This window comes from Malurus melanocephalus, unplaced genomic scaffold (genome assembly GCF_030028575.1).
Source record: "Malurus melanocephalus ecotype Western Australia unplaced genomic scaffold, MMel_1.1 scaffold_245, whole genome shotgun sequence".
NCBI classification, from domain to species: domain Eukaryota; kingdom Metazoa; phylum Chordata; class Aves; order Passeriformes; family Maluridae; genus Malurus; species Malurus melanocephalus.
This window is the reverse complement of record NW_026623477.1, coordinates 592,241-615,883: the sequence shown is the minus strand read 5'-3', so window position 1 is coordinate 615,883 and position 23,643 is coordinate 592,241. Positions and strand designations below refer to the sequence as shown.

At 46.3% G+C, this 23,643-nt stretch overlaps 1 protein-coding gene across 1 annotated transcript in view; it reads right to left on the bottom strand.

Moving 5' to 3' along the window:
• SYNPR (synaptoporin) overlaps positions 1–21,653 on the bottom strand; it is a 42,505-nt gene extending 20,852 nt beyond the window's left edge. The window contains exons 1-2 of the mRNA XM_057375318.1: positions 21,497–21,653; positions 7,595–7,719 (exon numbers count right to left, since the gene is read on the bottom strand). Coding sequence (XP_057231301.1) covers positions 7,595–7,719; positions 21,497–21,520 — 149 coding nt within the window. The 5' untranslated portion in view covers positions 21,521–21,653. The remainder of the gene's footprint in view (positions 1–7,594; positions 7,720–21,496) is intronic.
• Between the last annotated feature and the right edge of the window lie 1,990 nt (positions 21,654–23,643).

The window sequence follows — 23,643 nt, the reverse complement described above, 5'->3', positions numbered from 1 at the left end:
AAAATATTGCCTCTGTGAAGGAAAATCAGCCAGTACAGATCAATTGGACCATCCAAATTCATCAAAAATCCAATTTTTGGGTGCCAAAAGAAAAGCTCCACAATTTAACAAAGACTAAARGAAGTGTTCTCCCTTATCTGCAGCAGACACCATCTCCAGAGAGTTGCTGCCACTCTCCTTCCTCCTCCAGCTGTGTGTCCATGAACTCTGMGATGTTTGTACATGGACAAGAAGACAAGAACTGAGCAGTCTGAAGAGCTGCAAAGCAAGACAAGCCTCCTCCATGGCCCCAGGATGTGTTTGCTTCAAGCTTTAAGGGATTAAAAACTACAAAGTAGAAGCAGAACACTGATGATGATAGTGGCATAGATGATGAGGTGACCTTGACATCTGGAGAAGTCATTTTGTCTGCAGAGCTGCTGCCCCATCACAAAAACACTGCCTGGACCCATCAGCCTATCCTTGGCAGTGCAATTAACTGGAGATTTCATGAAAGTTTTACAAATCCTCCTCCTCTGCTCTCCTCAAGCACCGAATCCCTGTGCAGAGCCCAACACAGCAGCAGCAAGAACGAGCAGAGATTTTGCCACTCTGGGGCTGCAGATTTTTGGCTGTTAATAAAATAGTTTGACCCAGAAGCCAAACCATCYAGAGCAGCAGTGAAATTGTGGGCACAGTGAGTGTTCTCTTGCTTCAACACCACAGTGGTGCTGAGGACCACAGGTCAGCCCCAAAGAGAAGCTGAAGGTGTGGTTTTATCAGATTTCTGGTGGTTTTCTACAGATCTCATGCAGGAACAAAGRGTGACTGGAAGCATCTCTGGTCCCTCACTTGTGAGAAAAGGGCACTTGCCTTTATCCACAGTTCCAAAAGTGCAAACTGGCAGTAATGACTGTTCTTTGGTCAAGTTGCCAGTCCTGACAATTTCTACAAAGTGGGGTTGGAGACTGTAATTGGGGTCAGGAGGAGGCTCTCAAAACTAGAAAAGTCACAAAGTCATCCTTATTTTTATCTGTTTTAATAGAACCAGCGATAATTACATCAAACTCTGACAAGAGGAATTAAATTGTCCATTGTGCTCGTGGGCAGCTGCTGCCGCAGACCACAGCTGTCTGAGTAAAAAAAAAAAAAAAATCCCATTTTCTCCCATTCTGCTGCCCTATTTGTCTAAAGACAGTATCCCCAGAGTCTGGGTGGCCCTTGAAGACCACTGGAAATCAAAGAACACTGATTTGCAGTTTTTAATTACTTCAGTAGTTTGTAGCCATGCACAAGCAAGCAAAAATCACATCAGGGCTCTGATTTATGAGATGCACTCCTTAATCACTGGAGCCAGTTACGAAAAWGTGAAATATCCTTTCCTATTAAAAACCATGCTCATTCAAAGCTGCAAACAAAAGTACTTATTCTGCAGACCTGGATCACCTTTTCCTCATCTAAGAGCAAACAGCTCTGACTAAACCAGCAGCTCATTTATCAGAGCACAGTTTGGGTTTTGCAAGCTCCATGTTCTGGCTGCTTCCAGACCTGCTTCAGTACAGAGAATTGACCAAGGTCTCTGGTGCCTTCACTGCCAGGGAAATGCTGGGGCCATCCTTTAAAAAACTCACAAAGTTCTCACATTCACGTCACAATGGCATAAAATCTTTAAACTGCCTTTCCATGGGAAGGGAAAAAAAAGAGATTTTAAAAAATTGAGCTACAATTTTCTGGATAGCCCTTTAAATTCCCATAATGTACAAATCACAACTGAGGAAAAAAGGTCTATTTCCTAGTTAAAAATATATCCTAATGCTAAGTTTGCATCATTAAGTCACGTTAAATATGAAGCTACTTTTGTGAGGGTGTCASAATCAGAGACATTTGTAACTTGAAGGATTTCCTGAATTTTACTCAGCAGGATGCAAGATCARCATCCTCATTGAATAATTTCCAGTTTCCACTAACAGTCGTTAAAACCTAGAAGTCCTGCTTAGGCAAATTATTCATTAAGAGGTCAAAATTGGGGATAAAAAGCATTGGTGAGATCAGGGTTTTAAAYAGTTGTGGGAGATAATTAAAGCCATGACTGAGCCCTCCGTGCCCATCCTACAGAGCCAGTTTATATAACAGGGATATTGGTGAAAATCTCCAGCTTTGCTGATGTTTTATTGAACACTTTTCCTCATCAGATCAGCTGTTAGCCCCAGATCTGTAATGCCAGATGAGGTGGCCACAGTTTGGCAAGAAAAGGGACTAAACTGATGCAGCTACTGCAGATCCAGGAGTGACCACTGCACCCACTGAGCTTGTGCTCTTCTTTGCTGAACTCCACTGATCATCCCTGCAACTCCTGCTTGTGCAAAAACAGCTTCTTAAAAGCGCCAGGTTCTGTTGCAAGAAGTTGCAGGGTGGAGATTTCTCCCTTCACTGAGCTGGAATGGGTCATGCAGAGTTTAACCTGCACCTCTCACCTTCCCGGGAGCTCTGCCAAATCTGCCTGGGAATTGGAGCATCCACATTTTGGCACAGAGCACACCTGGAGCAGTGCATGACTCCTGCTGGCTTGTTTTTGCTCCTGTCTACCCACAGGAGGTTTATGAGGCCACRGTCTGGTTTTTGGAAGGGGCATCTTCTGTAAGATAACACACAAACCTTAAGGAGTTCAGTTTTATTCTTTCCTGTCTCCAACCTTCCAAGAAATCTGGGAGGAGAGCCCACCATCATTGCCTAAAAGGAAGCACTGCTGGCAGCTACTTAGTTGAAAGACTTTCTATTTATCAGCAGCTCTCAGTCACTCAGCCATCACAGACATTTATAATCTTTCAGCCAAAATTTTTTCATTTCTGAACTCTGAAGCAAGATTTACTACAAACGGAGGACAAAAAAATAGAAGGATAGTACAGACTGCCAYAGAAATGTGCCTTTGCAGAGACCTTTTCCAAAGCAAGATAGATGCAAAGCTCAAAAAGTTAGATGGTTTCTCCTTAATTATAATYTGTAGCTTCTAAGTAGGCAATTTGGATCTGGCTGTCATATTTCAAATGGAAGACTAGACTACCCATYGCATGCAGATGAGGTGAGCACTTTCAAGAGTGCTCAGTGGGACTGTGTTTATTCAAATGAGCTGCTTAAAGTGAATGAAAAACTCCCATAAAATACAATTTCCTCTTCCTTCAGAAGGAAKAATCCCTTCAAGAGACAGCTTTACTTAGAACACTGAAAAGATACTAATAGRTGATTTGGAATAAAGTGGAAAACATTTGTTTTGCTCACTGCTGTGATACCGAGATTTTAAGGTGTCTTTTCATAGGGTATAGGTGTATTTTCATCAGGCTCTCATGTCAACAGCACCAGGAAATAAATCCCAGTCTGTCCTAAGTGTGGCTCAGTGCTCCCAACACCTCTGCACACACTTCAGCTAACCCCTGTTTAGGTGAGACTGTTTAAAATTTAGCAATGYCATCCTCCAGGCCAATGTTTTCCAAGTGGATTTCAGGGTGAATGCCCAAGAAAAGACAAGAGATGCTCCAAATGAATGAAAAGCACCTTAAAATAGTGAATACAACTAACAGTATGTACTATTCAATCACTTACTATCAAAAGAAACCCAAGGAATAACAACGTAAACAATAAAAGTGTTGCTGGGAACAGAAGAAAAAATAAACAAATAGGACCTTCACCAGGGCTCTTATGACAGACAAAAAAATATTGCTGCAGGGCACTTGGAWAAGTGACAAATCCAATCTGAAAGGGTGATGGACTGCAAGAGCAACAAATAGTTCCAAGATGCTGACTTTTTTTTTCCACCCCACAAAGGATCACTGCTTGGGTGAGGGTCARGATGATGAATATCCTAATGTGTGCCAAATTTACAACAGACTCTGTATTAAGCACAGATCCTAATGCTGAGGAAAACTGCCAGTGTAGGGTCAGAGAAATTGATTCCACATTTAAACATGTAAAACTTTCCAAATGCATACACAGGTGTCCAGAAGAATGGCTGATTTGTGCTTTAAAATATGAAGAAGAAATGCTTTGTGATAAAACTAGAATCAGGCAGAAAAGAGAAAAAACTTCAGGTGAATATTTGAAATATCCTTATAAATACCAGCTTCGGCATGGCAGAGTCTGGCAGGATCTGTAGAAAAGTGTGGCAGGGCTCCAGGAGATGCTGTTGGAAGGTATTAGGGTTTAGACTTCAGATTAATTTCCACATTACAGGGTGACTACAGGGTCATGGATGTCGGCTGCAGGAAGCAAATGAATCGGTGTAGTTGTGGATGGAAAAGCATCCATCCCATCTCCTGTTCCAGGAGAGATGCTGCAGCCAGATTTGGGGTCAGTTACCTCAATACTGAGGGGTTCTTCTGTGGTTACTGCACCCAGAGCAGGAGCTCTGGCACAGGGCATCCCTCAGGTGGAAATGGCTCATTTTCCCCTCTCTGCTGACACAATTGCCCTCACATGGACTTTTCTCCAAAGGGATGCCATCTCCCAGCTGTGCAGGAGCAGCACTGTGGGCTCTCATGGTGGGTTCTCGTGTTTACTGCAGCTCTGTGCTCTTCCTCACTTCTCCCTTTTCAAGGGGCAAATTCATTCAAGCCCAGAATAAAACTGAGAAAGTGATTCCAGCAGAAAGGAGAAGCAGCCACATTTTGAAAAAAGGCTTCTTTGGGTTTTCCTTTTGGTGCCCCACAATTTCCTGCTGCCAGAGTTACAACAGCAGTAAGACAGCACAGGAGCCAAGCACAACTTCCATACAGCCATAACTTAAAAAACCAAAAAACAGTATTAGTTTAAAGGTACCCTTCAAAACTCCCTGTCTAATGATATCAATTATTTGTGTTGGACTCATTTATATTTCTTGCAGGAGATTTTTGCAATTTGTAGGTTGGGGCTGAGAAAAATCACAACAAGCAGGTGTGAAGATGCTCCTTTGTTTAGGGAGCTACCTGCTGTGGATGTGCAATGCTGCTTCAGTGCATCCCAGACTGGCCTGGACCTACAAGAATCACTGCTTTGAACTCCTTTGGCATCCTCTGTGTTTTAGCCACACATCCCCACACCCCACCAGCCCTGGTTTTGCCCTCCTGCATCCTCCCTTTCTTTGGCTCAGGTGATTGGCCCCAGAAGCTCGTGGTCACAGTGCAATGCCCCTCCTTTCATCCTGGAAAACTCCCTCCCCATTCTRATCTTGCTTTGATGGGAATGTTTTCAGGCTCCTTCAATCTCATTTCCAAAACATCCAAGCCTTCTTGCTTTGCCAACCTGTCCTGTTCAGCCTTACCACTTTGTTTACTGGCTTAAAGCTCTTGACACTTGTCATCTACYGGCCAAAGTCTAGCAGTTCATCCTCTGGGAGAAGGAAACAAAGCCTTAGATTCACAGCAACAGGAATGAAAGCAGCTGGTAGCACAGCTTTCTTCATTTCAAGCCATGCTGGAAGGTGCAGCTCATAAAAAGCAGCGCTCAGGTATTTGACTGCTTTGGTGTCACTGCTGACAGCCCCAACAGCAGCGGGGTGTCAGATGTCTCTCCTTCCACCTACACCTCCCCCGGCTGACAGCCAGTAATCAGGACTGTGAAGGCWTCTGAAAGGAAAATGCCAAGTGAAGATGGACCTGAATGCGAGACAACCAGTGGGAAATTCATCCTGCCTACACAATGCCTAKGAGCCCATGCAGGGAGATGAGCCTCAGGAGCACAGCATTGATTAGAGAGCTTGAACTTCTCTGAGCTGCTTTTTCCAAGTGTATTCCCTGCTCTGTTACCTTTCCCAACTAATCTCACTTCTGTTTTTAGAGCATCTCATCCCCATCCTGCAGAAGGAGCACTGGAGAAAAGCAAAAAGAGCAAATGCCTGAGAAAGTCACAGGAATATTTAGATAAAACACTGAGATGACACCAAGTTCCACAGGTAGCGTTGGGATAGATTTTCCAGGCACACATCTGCTGCCTCATGTAATCTGCACATCTCTGGACACTTTTTATATGTGCCTCAGGTTTGCACACAAAACCCCAAATTGCACCAAATCTAAATATCTTCATGATTCTCCTAAACCAGCAGCTGGGCAAGTGTCATCTCCCTTCTCACCTGCACATTTTGGGTGTATTTACACCACATGTCCAACCACCCCACTGCAGTGCCACACATCCCATCTGGGCATGCTGAGTTCAAGGGCCAGCCACAGCCTCAGCTGGATCCCTCCTKCAAATAAACCTTACTTTGCATCATCCCTGCAACATGCTGGCATGTTACAATTACTCATCAATTATTCCTAGTTTTCTAATAAGCAAGACTGTGGGAAGTTGCAGATCCAGCCATTTCCTTCTAGAAACAATGGTSGATGTGCCTGGTGAAACACCAGGAGACACTTGATGGCTACTTCTCTCTGTTTTATTAACTTTTAAAATAAAATACTGTTTTATTATTATGCAAACTAAAAGCACTTCACCACAGGGTGTATTTGTCATGAATGTTGGAGAAATGACCTATTTGGAAGTGAATCAAATTACAAATTTGATTTTCACATAACTCAATTTTCAGGATCTCTCCTATGCATACTAAACAGAAATGAAAGAAAATGTAGACAAGTTCAAGACAAAAAAAATAAACATTTGTAAAACTAGGAAACGTGACTTTTGGAGTAATCAATGTGTGTCAAGCAAGAACAACAATTCAAGGAATCAAATTCAGTTCCCAGAATATGTTAAAGAAATAGATGCTTTCAAGCCTGGTCTATGCACAGCAATCATAAGCAAAACAGCATGTGATTTCCCAAGGAAACAAAATAATTTTGGAGTCACAGTGTACTAGACTTAAGATTGAATTATGCATTCTTTTCTTAATCATCTCAATTCCTTGAAGAAATTACTTATACAAAAGTGAACTGCTTCTGCAGTGGACTTGACATATCTAAAACCAGAAGACTGTAGATGCTCTTTTGAAGCAGGATCTTAAATGGCATGTACATTACATATATATATATATATACATATATACATATATTACATATATATATATACACATATATACATATATATATATATATATATATATGTGTAACTGCACTACATTTTTCAGATGTATTTAAACATAAAAACTGTTTTCCTAAATCACTCTGTTCAAAGCATTCAGACACCAAGAGATACAAATAGGTAATTAGTAAAATTTTCAACAAATATTTCAAAACTATGGTTCAAACTCATTTTGGTTTTTTGCTTCCCCCTCCCCTGCAGTAGCTGTTTCAGATCCTTGCTACTCCAATGGATTGGAATCCTCTCTCATTTCCAGCTTAGTTAAAGGCTACACTACACTTAATGGATATTTTTTCCCCATTTTTTATCTTGGGATGATGTGTTGTTTTATTTTTCCTTGCCTGCCRTTTTCCACTCCCTGAGCTTTCCTGGGGGCTGGAATCTCTCTGCTCCTTCCCTGAGCTCCCACTCCCAGCAGTTCCCATGGCCCCATCCACACCAGGTCTAGCCAAACCCATCCCTCCTGCACACACAGGAAAATCCTGGAGCCCCAAACCAGTGYTTAAGCAGAATGTGCCCTAAAGGATGGGAAGCAGCCCCGAGTGCCGAAGCGCCGCGAGCCAGCCGGGGTTACCTGAAGGGGTAGGCAAAGGCTATGTCAATGCTGAGGTCACTCTCGGACTTGTTTGCACAGTCCACACTGAGGCGCAGCTCTCCAGAGTACCCACCGCATGTTGCAAATGCAAAGATTGCAAAAAGCTGTCAAAAACAAACAACATTTTTATTTTATTTCGTTTCAGCGACCASCACCACAAGCAGATCCATGCAGTAGCTCTTGCTGCAGCCCCAGTCCCCTCGGGTCAGGTTGTCCATCACTCCCTGTATTTAAATACATTTAAAGCATTGCCATTTATTATTCCTGCACCCTTYCCCAAAAGCAAATGCAAAGAACCATGAAAGCTGAGGCTCTGCYGCTGCACAGACACATCACCATTAGTCCATGCCAGGCATCTCAGCTCTTCCCTCCTGTCTTGAGCCCCATTTGGGATTCACAACCAGGCAATTATTCAGATCACCCCACTGACAGGCGAGATTGGACAAGAAGGGAAGGATGAATATTGACTGAGCATAACGAGTCAGTCTCAACCCGAATGAAACACTGGCAGAAATATTTAATAGGTGCAATAGCAAACCAAGAGAGTTCACACAGTCACCACCCCATTATGTGGCAAAACACAGAACTGAGCTCTTCCAGTTCATGTATGACTTACTTAAAAAAACCCACAACTTATTTTTATTACTTTTCCTTAATTATTACCATAGTCCAAGATGAACATAAAGGTATAGTAAACTGACAGCAAAGCCGAAAAAAATTCCAGACAGGTTAAAGGCAGACAAACAGGAAAGGAGCAAAGAGCTGGGGTGRTTCTGATGTAAACCCATATCACATCTTAATCTTCTGGAGGAAAATAAAGAAGGAGTGTGCAGGGCAGAGACACATCAGCTTTTATATCAAGGGTTCAAAGAAAGGAATTGGAAGCAGGCATAGGTGTCTTAAAGCATCACTGACGTAGGCTTCCTTGGAAGATCCTGAGCAGAAGTGGGGGCAGTTTATTTATGCAGCTGTAATTTAAATTAAAGGACAGGTTAGATTTTGTTGATTGCAGCACTGTAGCTCTGAAATAACTCCATTTGCTTTAACACAGTTACTGTGAGATCTACAGAGGGGCAGATATGGGAAATGAGAAGCAAATGCCCAATCCCAGCCACAATTAAATAAACTAAAATCAGCAACCCAGAGGAAACGAAGGGTGCACACATCCGGGAAAGAAACTATGTTCTTGGACACTGAAAAATTATGCAGCAAGCAGATGTAATGGCAAAATAACGGACTGAAAATATAATAAATAGAAAAACKAGATCTCTTCTTTCTGCACAAGGCTTTGCAAAACATGCCATTAATCTTAGTTCTTCCAATTTGCAGCATGAGCGAAGCCGCGAGTTTCACCAGCCTCCCTGGAATTTAGCTTTGCATGTGCACCTTTCCCCAGAGAGTGACAGATTGTAGGGGTGACAGCTGAGCACTGGGGCAGGGAGACCCTCCCTGGCTGCTGGGTGATGTGCTGAGCATGATGGAGCACAGGGAACAACAGGGGAGCAATGCAASTTCCCACCCTGCTACTCACTCCCAACATGAGCAGGGCGTATCATATATGGAGGATAGATTTGCAAAGGTATTTAGGTACCTAAATAGGCAAGAAAAGTTAATAAAAACTTCGATTGAATCAATTCTTCTTGCTCAGCTCACTGCAAAAGAGGAAAGCTGAACTTAACTACGGATTGGATTGTTAAAATATGTGCCACAAAATAAATGTTTTCACTAAAACTTAAACAGTGTTCCTTCATCCTAAATGAGACACTTCCTCTGCATACGCAAGAAATTTCTGCCCTTACACGTAGCACAGYGCTGAAAATCAGCATTAATCACCTCAGGTTAATTTGTGAGGTGATATCAGAAAACAATATATTAAGGAGAACAGGAGAGAAAGCTGACCTGCTTTCTGGCCTAATTAACAGAGTTGCAAATGCAAATGTTTTGCAGGTACATAGAGAGGCACAAAGATTAACAGTGATATATTAAGAGGGAACTTGGAAACCTCTGGTGTGAGGCAGAGCAGCCATAAAGAAAGAGCCATCACCTCTCAGCAAAGGGACAAGCASAGAAAAGAGGTGCAATTGAAATGCATCTCCTTTAATTGTGCATTGGAAATCAGCATCATGCATTTTCACCAAGAGCCTTGCCCAAAAACACAGCTCAGGCTATTCCTTCCCACAAAGTATCTCCTCCAGAGTTCCCAGTTGTTCCTCTCCCCATTGAAAGGAGCTCTGATAGCAGACCTGGAGCCTTGATCCTTCAGCCAGTTCAGATCCAGTCTTTACTCACCCATCAGCCCCACAACCAGAAAAATTTCAGCAAAGCCCTGCAGGCACAACCACCAGCTCTGACCTCACCCAGCACACATCCTGCTCCAAGCACCACCAGGGCAGATGGGAAAGGGAAAAGGACCACGATGGAGATTTTTATACCAAACTTCAGCTGTGCATGAGCCAACCCCAGCCTGGCTCCTGCTGTGGCTGCAGCAGATGCTGCGGATGGCTGGGATCACCCAGCTGCCAGGAATGCCCAGCCAGCTCCCACAGCTGCRTGCTGAGGACATGAAGCACCTTTTGGAATCATATTTACAGTTTCCATCAAGGGGGTACACAGTGAGGGTCATAAATCAACGGTATTTCCCTGGCGTATTTTGGCCAAGCAGCAGCATGATTCCCCTTCCTCTCCTGCCTCTGCATTTCCCCTTTTTCCCCCCTCCCCAACAAATTGTGCTGCTTTATGTTGTCAGAAGAGCACCCGGTGCAATAAGCCAAGAATTACTCGCTGTTTTTTCATGCACACAGTAATTCTGTGGCCGTCTCAGGAATGCTGTAAACACCACTGTATTTTATTATAGCAGGATTTGTGTAAATGGCAGTTGTAAACCCCATAATGGGAGCTTTATGGGCCAGATTCAATAAAACCTCCATCTGTGAGATAATTTTATTGAACCTGGCCGCTCTGAAATTGAAAAGTTTATGGAGAAAGGGAAAGTGTTTCCCTGTGTTCCTATTTACTCTTTGCCTATAAATCCACACCCAGCACTAGTCCTATCAGCAGTGTGCACGCATCCTGCTTCTCCCTTCGCAGCAGATAAATCTCCCCACGCGCAGTTACCTCTGCTTATCACACGGCTGCTGCCTCCCAAAGCTCAGACTTGACAAAGCCTGGCCTCCCTGGAGTGGGAGTGGAGAAACACAGAGCCCTTGAGGCAGCAAATCCTCGCTGTCCTGGCTGTGCCAGGTCACTCCTGGCCATTGGTATGAGAGCAGGGCAAACCCTGCCCTCTCCTGCGCTCCCATCCCTCCTGCAGCTGCAGGAATTGCTTTGCCATTGTCACACAGGGGTGAGGTTGGTGCCTTCACACGCTGCAGGGAAATGGAAAATGCCTGTTCAGTCCAGCCTGGAGCAGTGGTCCCCATTCCATGTGGGATAACACAGCAGCACCCCACCAGCTCAGTGTGGGCCRTGGAAGCAGTTGCCAGCCCACCTGATGAGGAGGGAGGGACAGAAAGGGACATTATTTGTGCTCCCCAGCACAGACTGGARCAGTGCACACCTCCCATGTGCAGCCTGGCTGGAACATCACCCCTCTTCCTCACAATCTCAGACAGAATGCCACATCACAATGAGAGATTAACACCATTCCTAGATCCTGTCATAGTGATATTCCCTCTCTGACCTCCAGCCTTGGCCCAGACTGTTGGTATGTTYTTGTAAGGAAGCTGGGTAAATCCCACAGTATAACAACTAACAGAAATGGTATTTATTATGGTACTGTGCAACAATAAACCAGCCTTCCCTGCCAAATCAGACAAGCATTTTTTAAAGACCAATTGGCTCCTTAGCTCTCTGAGAAAAATAGCAATGCAATACCCAGCAGAGCACATCGCTGCTTCTCACACCAGCACAGGGCAGGGAAAGGTTCATAATTTGATTTATGGGATCACCTCCCTTGCTCCGATGCCAGGTTTCAGTGCAGAGGCAGAGGATCCTGTAATKCAGCATTCAGGGGCTGTCCTTTGTCCAGACTCAAGGCTGGTCCCCTCATTTCCCAACCCTGTGGCCAGGGGCATGGGGTGAGTGATGCCCTGAGGGAGCCCAAGTCCCAGCTGTGCATGAAGCAGGCTGTAGCACCTCAGTGTGTATCCCTGGACATTGCTCATCTGGCTGTGGAAAGGGAAAATGGGATGATTTCCTCTCACTTCTCCCTGTTTGGCTCCCCGACAATTCCCCTCGACTCCTGCTGAGCGCCAGGCTCGCTCTGCGCACCAGGAGAAGGCAGARCAGCTCTGACAGGGAGAGTTAAAAGGCTTGTGTGGCGCATGCTGCAGCTAAAACATCCCGGTAGGGGGATAACACTGTCATTTAAAATTGATGGAAGTTCTGGATAAACCACTTGCTTTTTTCCGGGAGCACGCCTGCCCTGTGGCAGCTCCTGATGGGATGGAGCCATGCTGGGGATGCACCCCAAATCTATCCCGCTGCAAAGGGGAGGACCTGCTCTGCCTCTGGGCTCCTTGCTGGGTCCTCCAGGAGGGCAAGGTCTTAAAAAGAAAGTGTTAGTCTTGCCTGGAGCTGTGGTGGCCAAAAACAGGCTGTGAGGGATGCAGTTCACAACGTGGTTTGGTCTCCAACACTTTCKCTTGGTATTGAGGAAGGAAAACGGGAATGAACCTGCTGGACACTTTCCCAGAGAGGTCCCCCCAGCCCCCTCCTCCTGCCCTAAAGCCGAGGGGAACTCCTGGCACTCTTCTAAAGAGCAACCTGAAATATTCAGAACGCCTACACTATTATTAGTCATTTTACACGTTCGGAGTGTTTTAAAAAAAGACCTATTTTTCTGGCATCATTTCTGGATCCGAGACCTCCCTTTCTCCATATCACCATAACAGAGAGACTGCAAAACCTTTGCCAAATGTTCTACTGCCTTACACTTGCTGCTGCTCACTGTGGCCAAGAGAGCAAGGAGGGAGCGCGTTGTTCCGGGGGCTCCGATGTCCCCCCGCAGCCGGCATCGCTCACCCGGCAGAGCATCTCGTTAAACTGAGATTATTTATTTATAGRGCTGCACCAGTAATTGAACATTATTATTAAGGCTGTAAAGGGAAGGTTGGAAGGCACTAAATGACTGTACGGGAAAACATTTACTGCAGAACTGATGGCCCAAAATATGTCACCGCTGAAGGATTAGGAAGCACTCTTCTCCTCTGGGTCTCTGCCTGTTTCTTTTTTAAAATCTGGCATTTTTCCTGCACGGATCTGAGCTGCAGACTTCCTGGAATCACTTCTCCTACATACAAGCCTTTGTGCACTGGAGATTATCAGATTATTGACTTTGGGATTCCTAATTATATCAACTTGACTGGTTGATGAATTGGAGGTGGATGGCATCGCAGCCGACGCAGTGCTGGGGGGGTGATGACTAGCTGGAGTCATTTTCCTTCAACAGCTATACAGGCAGAAAGCTGAAATGTATTCTGCTCCTGCTGAGAAACAAACCCTAGAGCCAGAGTTCACTAATTGCTGGGATTTAGTGTCCCCAAATAAACAGCAGCATTGCTAAGAAGGCTCCTGCGCCAGCCCAGCCCTGGTTTGTTCGGAGTGAAAACCCCAGGGATGAGGGAGCAACTCAGAGTTCGGGCATGAAGAGCCACACGTGCCCCTGTCATCCACCTGGAGAACACCAATCTGCTCCATTTCCCCACAGGGCTGTCGGGTTTTCACTGGGGCATCTGCAGCAGCAAACCTCTGTTTGGCACCTACAGAGAGCAACCCACTAGCTGGACAGAAAGACCTGACCCCAGAGCAGGCAGGAACCCCACAGCATCCCCTGTTTAAAGCACAACGCTCCATTTAATGCTTAGCATCTTTTCAAATGAAAAAAACCACACCCTTGATTTGATTTTTAATGGAAGGATTTATGGAAATGAAATTGGGGTATTTTTAGTGAGTAAAGATCATGTTATAATAATTTGGTTATACAATACTTTAATCCCAACGAGACAATTTTCTCTCTTTTTCTTTGAAGAAAACCTTTATCTTTTTTATTCRTCTTCCATTGATTATTCTAAAAATCCCATTTAGCTTCACCAAATAATGGTATGGTAGTCTTTTCTCATTATATTTTAATAGAATAAAGCCTAACTGTATAGGAGAGGATTAGATAGCCTAGCCCAGCCTTAACCCCAGATTCGTTGGGGTAAAGAACACTGCTCCTCCAGATGGCCAGACAGAATCTCTGTAATGCTTTTCCTATTTATTAAGTTCAAAATGTAATGCAAGCTGATGAGACGTGTTTCACCCAGTATTTAATGGGTCAGCCACAAAGTTGAAAGCTAATGCTAAGGCTGGCAGCATGCATGGAAGAGTTAACAGGCAGGAAACAGAGACACATTTAGAACCCCTCTTCTTGGGTTTGGCAAAAAGCTGTCGGAGTACAAAGGTACTTACACAAGCTGGGCAGAGCTGCCAAGCTCTCCCAGCCCCTCTAACCATTAGTCAAAGGTTTGAGGTAAACATTTACAAGGACCTGAGGGGTTTTTTAAATTTATTGTATAAATTGCTTTCARCTCATGGACATTGACAGATTGGTGGTGAGTCTTCCATGAAACAAAAGACACGGATAGGTGCTGCAGACAGGYTTAGGAGTAGCTGGGGTAATTACTGGGTGTGCACAGCTTCATTTGGGATGGCTCACAGCCATATCCACAGCCCTTCTCCCCTCTGGCTGCAAAACAGCCTGGAAGTTGTTTCTCTTCCTCTGCAGTCTGCACAACTCCCCCTTTGTGCCCCCTTTGCTTAAGGACGTGGGAGCACAAGTCGGACAGACATGTTTAGATTTGYACATGTAATCCCTCCGTGACTCATGCTGTGACATATGTCACTGCAGCAGAGATCTGCTCCTTTTTGGGCCTGAGAGCTCCTCCAGTCATAGAATTCCAGCAAAAAACAAYGACCGGGGTGGTCTCTGTCAGGATCCACATTGTGACCGTGCCCAGAGTTTGGGAGAGCAGCCACTCCCAGGCTTTGTCCCCTTCCCCTTTGAGCTGTTTTGGCACCAGCCACAYGTGASCACTGCAGGCAAAACCATGGAAAGYCRTGGTGAGGCACAGGAGAGCTTTCCTAATAGGTCAAATCAATTCTTATTTTACCAACAGGTAATGTGCAACAACCCAGAAAACAGATTAATGCATAAATGTAACTCCTGCTCCTGCTCCCTCCAGAAAACAACAGGTTTTGTGGAGAYTTTACAGCCTGATTATATGGGATTTATTGTGCAACAAGTGTAAACATTTAATTATAAAATAAAAAAAGGTTGGATGGCTGCTCGTTTCCTCTTTTGCTTGGTGGGTTTAAAAGCATCTGGGCTTAAAATGGCCCTTAACGTAATATAAATGCATACAGAGCGTGATCCAAGTTATTACTAAGTAGGATTTACTCCCTCTGATAATCACAGGGATTTACATTATGGCTGAGTGACGTGCACACATGGGAAGCACTCTGTGAAGGGAAAGTGCCCTGAACTTAATGTCCCTAAGCCCCTGATGGTCAATACAGGCACAGGGGCTGAAGGACAACYGAGGTGATACCACACCCCCTCCACTGCAGCATGGGGCACAGGGGAGCACAAAGCACAACCCAAAAGCTGTGTTGTACACAGAGCACACCCCAATGCCTGGGCTGGGGCTGGGACAAGGCACCTCTCCCAGCCAGGAACCCATCCCCATCCCCATCCCCATCCCCATCCCCATCCCCATCCCCGTCCCCATCCCCATCCCCATCCCCATCCCCATCCCCATCCCCATCCCCATCCCCATCCCCATCCCCATCCCCATCCCCATCCCCATCCCCATCCCCATCCCCATCCCCATCCCCATCCCCATCCCCATCCCCATCCCCATCTCCATCCCCATCTCTCCAGGATCAGCACCACTGTGCAGGTCCAATCCCTTGCCTACACTCCCTGATGGCTCCTGGAGCTGCTTCCTCTCCTAATTTGTGCCTTTGTTCTTCCCATTCGCTTCAGCTCCTTTCCCAGCACTGCTCGGTGGTCCTGGGCTCCCGAGGAGCATTTTCCTGCTCCAGTGGCAGATGCACAGAGCAGAACTGAGAGGTTGGAGCACTCCTGTGACCAGAAAATGCTGCAGCAGCTGGGTCCCCACAGTGTAGCACAACCAAACCCTCCCCGGGTCAGCACCGACGGAAAATGATCATTACAGGAAGGGCTCTTGTCCTTTAATCACGCTGTATTATTTATGACCTAATGATTGCCCATTGACTAGCAGGGATTATACATTCCTGAAGATGTTTCTGGGTGAATGAAAGGGCATTAAYCTCATTATTATCACGTCCTGCTCATCAGGGGCCATTAGTGGCTTCCTCTCAGCTCCCTGGGCTCCCTTGGAACTATCTGGTGTCACCTGCTGCCTCTCCACCCGCTGTCCCACAYGCCTGCACTGGCTCTGTCCCCAACATGGGGCCCATTGCCTCACCTCAAACCAGTTTTCGGATGGAAAAATCCACTGGAGCTGGCTTTGACCTCAACACCCACCTCYGCGCAAAAGGCTCGGGTAACAATTYGCCCCYGGCTAAATATCAGCCCACATGGTAAAAATAATTTATTTTTTAATAATTAAGATGATGGGCTACAAATGAACATTTGCTTTGCTGAGCTCTGGGAATTCAGGGAACATTCTGAGCAAGAAACATTTTTAAAATTAAAACCTCCCTCTCCTCTTCTTTTCTGCCACTCCTCTCATGCTCTGTCCCCAGAGATGGTATTGCTCTCCTTCCCACACTTAAATCATAAAAAGCAACACCTAAACAGGACATATTTAGGAAATGTCAGCAATATTGTCCTTATTTCACTAGCTCTGGCAACTTCACCTGGACAGCTCAAGTTGTGCTGTTCCCCTACATCCTCCCCCTTCCTGTGCTGCTCCACACCTCTTACTTTCTCTGTTTTTTCACACCCTTTCATTCACAGTCCCAAAAATCAGCACCCATACCTGCTTCCAAACACAAAGAGAAAAAACTCAAAAATCTCGCCTGAATGTTCTCCATTTCCTTCATGGCTCAAAATACTTAATTCTGAGACAAACAGTCATCCTTCCCTTTTTCTGCACTGCCAGCAGCTGCTGCAAATCTTCTGCGCCACTTCCCAATGTACTTCAGATCCTCCCAGACCACGGAAAGAAAACAGGCACTCGTACAAAACCAATAATGCATCAATATGTTTTTGGCTGTTGCAATCTTTACATCTGCACTGCTGGAGATGATTATCTGGCTTTTTTTTTTTTTTTTTTTTTTTATCTCTAGACTCTGGCCTGTGGAATAAAGCCAGGACGACTAAAATAAGGAAGCAGAAAAAACACAAGCAGAATGGAAAAAGCGATTGAACATGCTATAAACTCAGAATCAGGTGAAAGCTAATTATGGCCATGCTCGCTGAAAAGATAAGGACACGGCGAGGGAGATAKACTTATTAATTATTTGTGTTATGGTAGCACTTAGAAGCCCCAATCCTTTATCTGGGACTAGCTGTGCTATACATGGCAAACACTCAGATATATCTTTGGGTAGTGGTACAGAGTTTTAAGGAAAATGTGCAAATGCTCTCTTCCTTCGCCTTCAGCAGTTTCTGGTTTGTTAATGCTTTTAAAGGAACCCRAGTCCACCATCAGCCACATTCTGAGCAGCTCACAGGATGGTCTCASGGGTCAAAGAACAAATCATTGAGCACRAGAGCAGCCTGCACCAGAGCTGGAKTGGGCAAACCCCAGGAAAGCCCCCAAAATGGGCATGAGCCACATCCATCGCCATCCACATGTCCTGGTGTGGGGGCAAAACGCTCGCTGCTGCCAACAGAGACGTTTCATCCTCATTGACTCCCGTGCAACTTTGATTGCTTTTCTAATTAAGATACATTTTATGGTAATCTACCAAGCCCCTTAGACTAAATCACTCACTTAATCTGTTGTTAGTGCCCATATGTTTACAGCTTTACAGCCTGCTGCAGCATATTTGCTTTGCTGGGGCACCAGGGAGTTTTGGTGACAGATGAGGCATTGCACAGCTGCTCAGGTGGGCAGGACAGCCAGCCTGGGCAMGGACAGAYGGACAGACAGCCCCCACACACMCCCAGGGSTCTGCAAAAGASAGGAGAWGGAAGGCACAGCACTGCAGATACCCCATGCTGATCACCTGTCTCTGTCTCTRCAGACAGGTTTAGCACATCTTTCTCATTTTCTTTCCTCGCCCTTTTTATTTTTCCTCCGAAATAAGAGGTTACACATGAAAGGACAGAGAGCTGAASAGTTTCACAGTTCTGTCATGTCTCTGGCACCAGAGCTCATTTACCAGAGTTTCACTKCAGGTGCAAGGGCTCTTTGCAGCCCTTTGGTCACATCTGCACACCGAGGACAGGCAGAGCTGGACCCTCCATCCGCACTGGACACTGCAGTACACAAAAGCTGAGCGATTTCCACAGCTCCACAGAGGGTGTGTGTCCATCCCAGCCTCTCCTGCAGCCCAGACAAAGCCACGGGTCCTTCCAGCCTCTCCAGGGCTGGCACTGTGCCACACACAGGGCCAGGAGCCGCCTGTCCCCTGGGCTCTCSAGCAGCRCTGGCAGGGAGCAGCTCCATCTCCYCATCTCACACCAGGCTGGCTCTGCATGAAGRAGCAGGGAATCTCTGAACAGGAACATGGCCCTTTCCTCTTCCCAATCCAAGGGGAGCCCTGCTCCAAGTACCTGCACCCTGCCATGGTACCTCAGGCTCAGGAGGGACACAGTGACCCCAATTCTGCTCACACCATGCACATCACACGGGTGTGACACCTTAGTGTTTGAAACTACTTGTGCTCAGCTTGMTGAGGGAAAGAGAGCCCAAAAGCAAAATCAGGAAAACCCAAACTCCAGACCAGGTTGTCAACTACCATCCTGTTTTCACAGAAAAATTCCCTGGGAAAAAATGGTCCTGCAATTGTACAGGAGGTCTTAATCAAGAGTGACATGAAGAATAAAGAACCACCTGCCAYCACCAGCACTGACAGGCAGCTGCTGCCCAATATCAACACAAATACCTTTCCCCCTGTAGAGTTTCTATTGATCTGAACAGGATTAACAGAGGTGAGGAAAGTACTCATTAAATCTTCCAAGGACTTGGCTAAAAAAAGARTAACTGGCATTCAGAAGGAGCCAGATATTTAAGAAATCAGTCTTTTAAGGATTTTTGGTTTAAGGAATTTCTCTATGAATTGTTTGAGCTGCTAGAGGAGCAGCCAAGAAGATATGTCTCAAAGAAAATGAAGCTCCTAGGATCCAAACACCCCAAAAATAATATTTCAAACCCCTTTCAAAGTGTGATGCACCTGCTAGCAGCGGACAGTGAGTCTGCCACAAACCTCACGTTTTCAGCCCCGAGGCTGGCAATGCRCCATGAACCTGTCCCTGTCCCTGCAGTAGCAGCAAGCCCTGGTTTGCACATCAGCCTGGAGCCCTCTTGCAGAGTGGATATCAGGCTCTTGGGGAGGGATGGAGGCTGCTCCGAGCTCTGAGAGCTCAGTTACAGCTTCGGGTGCTGGGCAGGGGAGCAGCTGCCCCCAGAGCTGCTGGGGATGAAGGATCAGCACACTGCAACACGAGGGTGGGCAAAAGGACAAAAAAAACCACAAACACTGAAGACTTCTGTATGTGTAACATGAGAAACAGGGCGAGCTGGCCTGTCCCCCTGAGTTTGTGTCAGCCATACCCCGTGGAGATGTAGGGCTGACGGGAGCATTTCTRCTCCTCAGCCATGAGGAAGCCTTGCAGCAATGGACTTCACCACATTTTCACTTTGTGCCTCAAGTCCCCTGGCTGCTGGCAACCTGCCCTCAGGGACAGGGGTCACACTAGCCCCTGCCTGCAGTCAAACCAGCCATTCCAAGCCACTTTCCCTGCTTCAAAGCTATTAGGATGAGATCAACTGCCTTTCTTAATAAACCACAACCTGGCTTCAGGGCAGTCTGGCACCCCTGCTGTGATGAGTTATGTGGCACAGAAAAAMCAGGCCTTTAGTTTCGCAGGGTAGGAGCAGGAATTGTGCTGCTCAGTGCATACCACCCAGCCCCTTCTCCTCCTGGGTCACCCAAAGCCCTCTGACCATCACCCTGCTCACCTGGAGGACGCTGCACTGAGCCAGGGCTGAACAAAGTGAGAAATGCTGTCCTCAGGCAAGCAGGGTTATGCTTAGAAAGCGTGTGAGATGTGCATTGCCCGGACAGCCCTGCCCTCCACACCTGAGCAGCTAAAGGACTGTGAAAAAGACAATTATTGCCAGGTACCCTCTGTAACACAGTGGCACACAGCACATTTTGTGTACCACGTCCTCCGTGCCGAGCACACTCACCCGAGCTGTGCAGCCAGCTAAACAGACACGGTCTAAATAGAAACAGCAACCACAAAAACACCACAMAGCCTCTGACCTCAGTGCCTGCTGACTACATTTTCAGGAGCCAAGCACATGGGCTCGCCTGTGGAATGCCCTGGCTGCCCGTGGGACGCTGTGCACCGGGTTCAGCTCAGCCCAGGGATCACAGACCAAACACTCCACCAAATATTCCCATCTGCTGCTCTTAAGGCAGGTGAGAAGGCAAGTGCAGCTATTACATTTAAAAAAATAAAAAAAATTAAAAAAAAAAAAAGGAACAATTAAAGCTGTCCAAAAGCAGCTTAAAATGACTAAGCAGTAATTGCCAATCTGAAATTTCTCTGGAAGAGTTCAGCTTGGGCTTCCAGACACAACATGCTTGCCTTCTCCTGTGGGTTTAATAAACTCAGTTACAGCTTTCTAACGTCTTATTAAAGTACACTTCATATAACTATTAGCATAGCCTGGTATCATGAGAGAAGCAGACTATTCTGGGTCTAATCTGTTGATTTTCTGAGCAGATACACACTCAAGCTTGTTCTCACAGCAGCTCCAGCTTGTGCTGCACCTGGAGTTCTTAAAGACTCACGAAACACCAAAGATATCAACTCCCATGGATACGGTTCAAGTATGAAAGAATTAAAGTGTCAATAAATTGATCAATATAATGCTGCAAACTCAAATATTATGCAGTCTGCAAGCATTAAAGCTACACATCTTGTTCTCCTCAGCCCAGAATTACAGYCCCTGGCTTGTGCTGCCTGGAAAGMTCACCRGGAGCTGTCATGGGGACAGAGAAATAACTGCACCTCGCTGTTATTCACAGGTAACAAGGAGGACTCCAAGTTAGCCAAGAGGGCTGAGGAATGAGGCTGCTGAGCKGTGAAAGCAAAGGCAGGGTGCACAAAGTCAGAGCAACAGTCTATTGACCTGTATTAATGATGTTACACTCTGAAAAGCAAGCTATTTTCTTAATTAAAGGTTTTCTTTATTTTATTAACACATTTTGATGAGGAGCATGTTGCTGCCGAGCTGTCACACTTTAGATTGATCTAAGGTAATAGGCAGTCAGATTTCATATTTCAGCTTGATCAATATTAAATAGCTCTTACTCATTTTTTTAAATATCAAATACTGCTGCATTATTTTGGAGGCACCTTTGATTTAAAATGCCAGAAGGAACACGATAAATAGGAATTCTTTTTCCCTTTAATCATCATTGTCCATGCTTCTGCAGTAAAATGAAGCGCAAAACAAGTTTTCAAAGCAGGCATCCCTCTCTGCAAAGCAAAATACAACCTGAAAATATTCCAACGCACCTAAAAATCACAGAACAGTTTGGCTCGGCATGAGACTACAAAGAAACGAAGCCTAAACACAATTTTGTGGGCTTCATGATTCCTGAAAAACCCCACTTTTCCCCCAACCAGCACAGTTCCACAGATAAACAGAGATGCATGTAACTTACCGGAGCAAATATCACCATACACATTTACAAAAGGATTTATAATCCAACTTGCGTCTCCTGAAATAAAGCAAGGTTTGTCTCATACTAAAAATAAAGGCTCCCAAAAGCTTCTCACAGGAGAGAGAGAGAGAGAGAGGGAGGGAGGGAGGGAGAGGGAGCAAGCGAGCACCAGCTCCTTGCCTCGCTTTTTATGAAGCAAATAAGGAGAGCAAGAAAATCAATGCTGAGAGAAAGTGAGATGATATACCAATCAGGCAGCAGCCTCAGCCTTGTTTGCAGAGGGATGGCAAAATGCTCATATTATTAGACACTGACTACACACAGCCTGAGTGGAGAAACCCTTTCCCCTCGGCGAGGGGCTGATTGCTTTGGGGTGGTGCAGGTACCACCATGGTGGGCTGGGAGATGCAGCCCCTTCCCACCCACTGCTAATGCAGCATCGCTCTGGCCCCCACGTGTGCTCCCTGCAAAAGAAACAGCTCACAATTTCAGGTTAAAGTTGAAATAAAAAAAAAAGCTTGAAGACCCTCCAAAATGCTACCAGTTAAAGATTGTCATTGGAGCAGCTCTTCTTCCTTKTGGGGTTTGGGGGCTGTTTGGGCTCTGCTAGGTTTTGAGGTTTTTCACTGCACTTCAGACAGCTGCCCTGCAGCTGCAGCAAGGAGCCCATCCAGAAAGGGGAAAAGACCTCTCAGGTGTCCCATAGGAGAGAAAAGTCTCTCCCTTTCATGTGTGCTGAGCTCACCCTGTGCTTGCACAGGACCAGACCTCCTGGAATCTGAGCTTTTGTCCCTTTTCGGGTATCACAGAAAACCGGTTGGAAGCCCATGGGTTCCCTTGCACCAAGAGGGAACATTTTTGTACCATAAATCCACCCAAACAAAACCTTTGCCATGCCCCATGCATGTTGGGAGGAGAAGGAAGAGCTCAGACACCTGTTTGTCCACAGGCCACACCAGTGGCAAACAAACACCGCTTTTTGGGAAGGTACCACATTTGCTCCCCCCACAGCCACACACAGATGCCAACCCCACACCCTGTGACAGCAAACCTCCCCACAARAGGGGCTTCAGCCAGCCCCCATCTCTGCTCTGCATTCAGGATATCAGGAATGGATCCATGGATATCCCATGGCAAGGTGTCTGCTCTGCCCTCACCCCTGCCCCAACACYGCTCGGTGTCACTGAGACTGAGCTGTTTCACCCTCTTTTCTACGCAGCGTCAAACATTTTCAAACATCTGTGACATAAGGCAAATTTCCCTTTTATTAGGAGACAGAAGTTACATGCTGGTATACAGAAACACCTGTGGAGTGACAACAGCTCTCTACACAGCAAAATTGGAGCACAATTGCTTTTTCTCAGCAGCTTGGGATTTATGTTGCTCAATAAGTGCTGGAGTTCACAGGGAAAATCCTCAAGACAAAAGCAAGGATTGCTGAATTCATCTGCTATACAGTTTATCTGTTGGGGGCTGGCACTTGCAGCACAATCCAGGCACAGAGGAGGCTCYGACAGCCCTTTRTGAGCAGAGCACTCCAGGCCCCTTYCCCGCTAGCAGGAGCTGCACTGCCAGGCTGACAGATGTCACCGCTGTCCATGTGGCCCTGTGTTTCCAGCAGACACAGCCTGATGCTGGTGGGTGCTGTAATGAGGAGATGCTGCCATGCTCGGAGACTTCTCCAGCCTGCTCTGCTGCGTGGTGCATTTTAACACTCACAGAATCAGTCACCAGCTCCCTGCACGCTGCCTGAGCCCCTGCCATGGAGATTAAACAGCACAGCAGCTCTGGGCTGCAGAGCTGGGCAGCATCTGCCTCCCCTGCACCATGAGCAGCCTCATCAGGAGCTGCTGCCACGCTCCACATGGTCAAAAGTGACCAAAGACCACACAAAACTCCTCACCCCCTGCACCAGCCCCAAGGGTGATGCTGCCTCTCCCAGCCCTGGGAGCTCTTCTCCACCTGCGGGTGCCTGAGTTGCTCCCACACATCGGTGGAGGATGGCAGGAGGATGCTCAGCTTGCCTCAGCTCCCCAGCTGATGCATCTCACTGCTGCTGGCCTCCTTCACTGCATTCAGCTCTCCAGCTGGCACTCAAAGGCGCTGTATCTCATGGTGAGCAGCCTCTTGCTGCAAGGTGTGACAGT